General features: G+C 48.0%; 1 protein-coding gene across 2 annotated transcripts in view; it reads left to right on the forward strand.

Moving 5' to 3' along the window:
* Positions 1 to 6,639, forward strand: part of bbs4 (Bardet-Biedl syndrome 4) — a 21,169-nt gene extending 14,530 nt beyond the window's left edge. For both annotated transcript variants that reach the window (XM_080498783.1, XM_080498784.1), the window contains 7 exons: positions 119 to 187; positions 307 to 459; positions 1,293 to 1,464; positions 2,253 to 2,322; positions 3,443 to 3,593; positions 4,402 to 4,606; positions 6,195 to 6,639. In XM_080498783.1, the coding sequence (XP_080354909.1) occupies positions 119 to 187; positions 307 to 459; positions 1,293 to 1,464; positions 2,253 to 2,322; positions 3,443 to 3,593; positions 4,402 to 4,606; positions 6,195 to 6,334 (960 nt within the window). In that variant the 3' untranslated portion in view covers positions 6,335 to 6,639. The remainder of the gene's footprint in view (positions 1 to 118; positions 188 to 306; positions 460 to 1,292; positions 1,465 to 2,252; positions 2,323 to 3,442; positions 3,594 to 4,401; positions 4,607 to 6,194) is intronic.
* The last annotated feature ends 312 nt before the right edge of the window (positions 6,640 to 6,951 follow it).

Raw genomic sequence — 6,951 nt, forward strand, 5'->3', positions numbered from 1 at the left:
ACCTATATACAGCTGGGTGTGTGTAGGTGTGTGTGTGTGGAGAGAAAGAGAGAGAGAGATGTGGAAGAAGTGTGTGTGAGACGTTCCCAACCAACATTGTTTGTTTGTTTTTTCCCAGCTTGGGAAATACCAGAAAGCTTTTGAACACCTTGGAAACGCCCTGACCTTTGACCCCAACAATTACAAGGTACGTTGGGGAGCTGGACCGTCGGAGTGGGACGTAGAATCTGACCCGGGATCAGACGTCGGCACGTTCGTCTGGCCTCAGTGCCCCCCGGTAACGGTTGGTTTGTGTTGCGGTGGCAGGCCATCCTGGCGGCAGGCAGCATGATGCAGACCCACGGGGACTTCGACGTGGCCATGAACAAGTACCGGGTGGCAGCGTGCGCCGTGCCGGAGAGCCCCCCCCTCTGGAACAACATCGGCATGTGCTTCTTCGGCAAGAAGAAATACGTGGCTGTGAGTAGAGAGAGACTGTGTGTGTGTGTGTGTGTGAGAGAGTGTATATAGCAGGGGCGTCAAACTGATTTCAGTTGAGGGGCCACATCAACCTGATCTGACCTCTGGAGGGCCAACAAGTCAAACGTAACATGTTAAACTGCAGATATGGACAAATGTCAAAGTATTTCCTTCTTTTGATCCTTTTGTAACTGCAAGAATTCGCCAGTCTATTCTGAAATATACATATTAAAGTGAATCAGATATTATATTTACAAAAAAAACCCCACAATATCTGTATCTGGATATCGTATTTTTATTCAGGATTAAAACAATTTGTCATCATCTGGAAATGTTTTTTGAGTTTACGTGTCTAAAGTATCACTTCACATAAGCTGGACTCGTGGTTTTATTGTGAAAGGTGTTGCGTCATGTGACCTCCACAGATGCATTAATGTCGGGGGTCAAATTCTGACCAATTTTTGACAATCTAGTGTTTTTAGATCTCTGTCTCCCTCTCTGTCTGTCTCTGTCTCTCTCTCTCTCTCTCTCTCTCTCTCTCTCTCTCTCTCTCTGTCTGTCTCTGTCTCTCTCTCTGTCTGTCTGTCTGTCTGTCTCTCTCTCTCTCTCTCTCTCTCTCTAACCAATCAATTTGACACACACACAATATTAACACCCGCCTGTGTTGTCATTTAATTCGTCCCATACGTCTCGGCCACATCATAAATCCTCCTCGGCACCGCCTCCCGGCGCCTCCGATGTTCTTCCTCCTCCTCATATATTATACTATATCATACATTATGGAGGCCCTTCGCCGCTCAGTGCCGACGTCCCCCCTGCGTCTGTCCCCACAGGCCATCAGCTGCCTGAAGCGAGCCCACTACCTGTCGCCCTTCGACTGGAAGGTTCTGTACAACCTGGGCCTGGTGCACCTCACCATGCAGCAGTACGCCTCCGCCTTCCACTTCCTCAGCGCCTCCATCAACCTCAACCCTCGGATGGGGGAGCTCTACATGCTGCTGGCAGGTGCACAACCCCCCCCCCCCCCCCCCGGGCAGGCAGAGAAACCCCAGAAGCCAGGGTGGAGTTTCTCTGCACTGAATCCTCTGTATTCTGCAGAATTCCGCTCTCAAGCCTCGTCACGTGTTTTACTCGTTTTATGTGGGGAAACGACTGCGTTCGGATCAGATCGTCCCGTTTCCATGGACGCTGATTAAAGCAATCAGATCGATGGTTTACTTCAAATTTGTCATTCAGCGATTGTACTTAATTTTGAGTAAATATCCCGTACTTGTAAAAAAAATTAATTAAAGTTAATAAAAGTTTGCGAAATACTCAGTTTCCCCCCCCCCCCCCCCCCCCCCCGTTTACAATGTTTTCACACAAACATTGTTTTCAGTGCGTTGCTGTGTAAACGGGAAACTTTTCTGAAGCAAAAACTCAAAAAAACGACGTATTTGAAACCTTCAATATATTTCAATTCGAGGAGCGTTGGAAAGAAAACGCAAAGTAGCCGATTGGATTACATGGTGCAAATTAAACACGAGTGGAAATAGATTCATTATAATAGAATGGAATAAAAACATGCATAGCATGAAACTAATGCAGATATTTTAATCTATTTAAATTTATGAGGTGGAAAAATGAAATTCCAAAGAAAGCCGGCAGGAAACATGATGCGATTTGTTTTTTACTACAATAGTACTTTCTCAAGTAACGATCTCACCATCGTCTCTGGTTCCACACGTTGACCGATTTAAAAGCCGTGTTTGAATGTTCCTCACAACTTCCTGTCTGTCGTCGTTGCCCCCCAGTGGCTCTGACCAACCTGGAGGACGTGGAGAACGCCACCAGAGCGTACGAGCAGGCCGCCGCCATCGACCAGTGAGAACCTCAGTCTTTCCTTCAGTATCACCCGACCTGTACCCGAACCCAACACATGGAAATAAAACTGCAAACTGGGGCCGCAAGATAGTTATTTGAGGCCGCAGACTTGTAATTTGAGTCCAGGAAAATGGTCATTTGAGTTCATAAAACCCTTATAGAGTAGCCATGAAATGCTAATGAGGTCACAAAATCCTATAGAGTACAATTACAATTACATAGTAATGAGGACACTAATACTATAATCTGGTCATGAAATAGTAATTTGAGACCATGAAGAAGTAATTTGAGGTCATAAAATACTAATATGTGTCCATGAAATACTATCATGTGGCCACAAAATACTACAATCAGGCCATGAATTAGTCATTTTAGGCCACTAAATGGTCATTTGTGGCCACTGTGATGCAATGTGATGTGATCTTGTGTCCTCCACCTTCTCCACCTTCTCCACCTTCTCCACCTCCTGCACCTTCTCCACATTCACCACCTCCTGCACCTCCTCCACCTTCTCCACCTCCTGCACCTTCTCCACCTCCTGCACCTCCTCCACCTTCTCCACCTCCTGCACCTCCTCCACCTTCTCCACCTCCTGCACCTTCTCCACCTCCTGCACCTTCTCCACCTTCTCCACCTCCTGCATCTCCACCTCCTGCACCTTCTCCACCTCCTCCACCTCCTGCACCTTCTCCACCTTCTCCACCTCCTGCATCTTCACCTCCTGCACCTTCTCCACCTCCTCCACCTCCTCCACCTTCTCCACCTTCTCCACCTCCTGCACCTTCTCCATCTCCTCCACCTTCTCCACCTCCTGCACCTTCTCCACCTCCTCCACCTCCTGCACCTTCTCCACCTCCTCCACCTTCTCCACCTCCTGCACCTTCTCCACGTCCTGCACCTCCTCCACCTCCTGCACCTCCTGCACCTCATCCACCTTCTCCACCTCCTGCACTTTCTCCACCTCCTGCACCTTCTCCACCTCCTCCACTTTCTCCACCTCCTCCACCTTCTCCACCTCCTGCATCTCCACCTCCTGCACCTCCTGCACCTTCTCCACCTCCTCCACCTTCTGCACCTCCTGCACCTTCTGCACCTCCTGCACCTCCTCCACCCCCCGCAGGTCCAACCCCCTGGTGAACCTGAACTTCGCCATCTTCCTCTACAACCACGGGGACCAGAAGGCGGCTCTGGATCAGTACCAGGAGATGGAGCGGAAGGTCAACGTGCTCCGGGACGGCAGCGGCAGCGGCGGCTACGAGTTCGATCCCGAGGTAATTCACAGCCTCCGATACCTGGAAGTAACTCAGTACATTACTGTAACTGAGTAGTGGGCGAGGCCACTTGTACTGTTATCAGTATTATGTTTAACTGAATTGAATAGTTTCAGCAGTGGATCAGTCGTTGTACTTCCACACACATTTCTAATACTCTTCTGACTCTTAATTACTGTGATCAAGCAGTACTTTTGGATACTGTATTACGACTGATTTTTTCCACTTCTGCTCTGAAATCAGGGGCAAAACAACAGAAACATTCATTGAGAGTTTTATTAGTCTATCTCCTCTTATTTATTCAAGTATGTAAGTACTTTCATACTTTCCTATCCGGTTGTGTTTAGTTATAATTTAAATAAAAAGAAGTCACTCAGAGTTCACAACTTCCTGTTTGGATAATTTACCATTTCCACTTCCCCTTTCCTACAATTATACACTGATAAATCTGGATCTGTCATCCACTAATCAGCCAGAACTAACTTCTCTCTAATTTTAAAGACTAAATTATTACTAGAATATGATCACATCCATATTTACGCAAATGTTCGAGCGAAAACTCTTTTGTTTTTGCTTTTTCGTTTAAGGAAAGTTTCTCGTTCACTCAGCAAACTTTTGAAAATGAAGTTTGTTTCTCACAGAAAACAGTGCAGTTAGCGCGCCAGGCCACCAGGTGGCGTCGCTGCTCGCTTTCGTAATGAAACCACAGACACAAGCTGGTGAATGAGGCCTTTGAGTTCCCCCCCCCCCCCCCCCCCCTTGTCGGAGGTGAATAACCCAACGTCTGCGTTCCGCCCTCTGCCCACAGCTGATGGACATGGCTCAGCGGATGGGCGCCGCCCTGCAGGTGAGCGACGGCGTCGTGTGGACCAAGCCGGGGAAAGACTCCAAATCCAAGCCTCAGTCGTCGTCCGCCGCCAGAAGCCCCGGCGCCCCGCTGGGCACCAACCAGGCTCTGGGGCAGGCCATGTCGTCGGCCGCCAGCTACAACAGGAACATCCAGCTGCCAGCAGGTACGACGCACCCGGCGCCGTGGGGGCGGCCACCATCTTTAATTAACGGTGACGGCGGCGTGTGTGTGTAAAACCGGAGAAAGTCCACATGAGCTGTTCCTCTCGCTTGCACGTGAACTCTGAGAGGTCCAGTGAAGATGATGACAGGTTTCACAGCCTCCGCCTCTCTTCTCTCCGTTGAACCGGAGAGTCATCCCTCGTTCCAGACTTGGAAATGTCTCTTGAATATTGAATATATGAGCCGAGGCCAGAACAGGAGTCCACCTCTGGCTCGTTTACTGTATTTTCTCAACGACGAATGGAGTCAGTGGTCAAATGGACAAAGGACACGGTTTGGTTTCCTTCACATTATTTACCTGCTGCGTTTCACAACCGTCCGCTGACTCGGTGCGTCTCCTTCACTCGTGGAAACGTGAATCCCTTTATGGAAATGAGAAGGAACGTGAGGAGCACGGAACCATCTGTCCGTGTGGAGAAGCTCTGGAAAGGTGAAACCTCCTACGCTCTCTGGGAAAAGTTTGAGCGGTTTAAATTTGATTTATTGCACAATTTCAACAGTAAAACTCTGACATCTGCTGAACTCAAGAAGACACTTTTAATCAGGTCCAAGGTTTGATTCGTGGGGAGAGATTTCTCCTGTGGGGGGCGCCAGAGAGCTTCAGGGAGTCTGCAGAGAAATCTGAGGGTCAAAATGATCCTTTTTTTCCCCCCCCCAATATAATTTTTAATATGAAATGAAGCCTAAAGGTTGATTCACCCTCCATCAGAACGGGAAGGTCTTTGTCCTGCCGAACAAAATGACGTTTTGGTTCGTCTGTGCCGAAACTTCCGCCCTGCCGTGCGCTGTGCATGCATATTCCAGTCAGTCATATTTTAATCATGTTTATCCCGTAGCCTCGCTACCGCACGAACCCCGCCGCTCGCTAACGTGTCAGAGGGCGGAGTTACGTGATGCCCCTGAACACACCGCTCGGGGCTGTCGGCTCCCGCAGCTAAAACCGGACCAACATGGCGACAACGTTCTGAAACAGTTCGGCGGAATGTATTTCCGAAAAACGTTTGAAGCGAGAAATAAACTGTCCGGTTGAAATGTTGAAACGCTGCTTCAAGACAGAATAAAGCCCCGTTTACACGTTTCCAGTGAAAATGCCTATGGTTTTTTTTTTGCGTTTTGGTTTTCTAAAAGTTTCATGTTTACACGGCAACATTTTGAAAATGACGGAGTAAGCATGCCAGGACACGAGTTGGTGCTATTGTTTGTTTTTGTAATGACGCCACACACACACACACACACACACACACACACACACACACACACACACACACACACACACACACACACATACTGCAGAGATAAAAAATGCTTCAAACAATACCAACGGCAGAAACACGGAAATTCGCGTCCATGTGAACGTTTTTCAACATGTTGCCATAGCAACGCGAAACTTTTCTGAAACGAAAGCACAAAAACAAAGCGTTCTCGCTTGAAGCGTTGCCGTGGAAACATGCGCCCGAGCCAGGCTTAACGATTTAAAAACCAGGCGAGATCCGGTCGGCTAGCATGAGCCTCCTCTGCTGTTGCTTCCAGGAGTTTCCAAAAGCCCGTCCGACCCGGACGTGGACGCCGCCCCCAGCCCCCCCTCCGACCCGCCGGGCTCGCCAGAACCAGCGGAGCCGGAAACCAGCAGACCCCGAACCGCCAAGAAGAAATCCAAAGTGGAGGAGTGACGAGCAGCCGAGGTCGGCGAAGACGAAGACGTCTGGCAGGTTCTCGTCGTGTGAATTTCTCCAAATCGGCCCCAATAGATGTTGCAGTTTCAAAAAAAATAATGAACAAAAAAAAGTCCATACGACAACATGGAAATGTGAGCATTTGTGACGTGTTGCTCAGCAATAAGCTTCAATCCTTTTCTCCTCGTATTGTAACTCGTATTGAAGAACTGGTGTGACGGCGACGCTGCGACAATCAGAGGAAGGCTTCCCTGTACGATAGCACTCCAGTGTACATACTCGCTTTTCTATGTGAATAAATGTTTATAGGAGATGATGTATTTAATATTAAAAGAAGAAGCTTTAAATTGAATTACAAAAAAAAAAAGGCTTGTTGTGTTTCTTTACGCTCATTCGTTAAAGATCTGACGAGGGTCGAATGCAGAAAAAAAAGAGAAAGTGTATAAATAGAGAATAAACTGCTCCTGGTTGAAGACGGGACCTCAAACTGTGTCTACTGAAGGTCGTTTTATAAACACGCATTAATAATAGGCTGTAAATTATCATATGCATGAAGCGATTTGTACATATTAAAGAAAACAAGTTATGGAAATCATCCCACTGACACCTTCTGT

The sequence above is a fragment of the Blennius ocellaris genome (genome assembly GCF_963422515.1).
Source record: "Blennius ocellaris genome assembly, chromosome: 1".
In the NCBI taxonomy this organism is placed as follows: Eukaryota; Metazoa; Chordata; class Actinopteri; order Blenniiformes; family Blenniidae; genus Blennius; species Blennius ocellaris.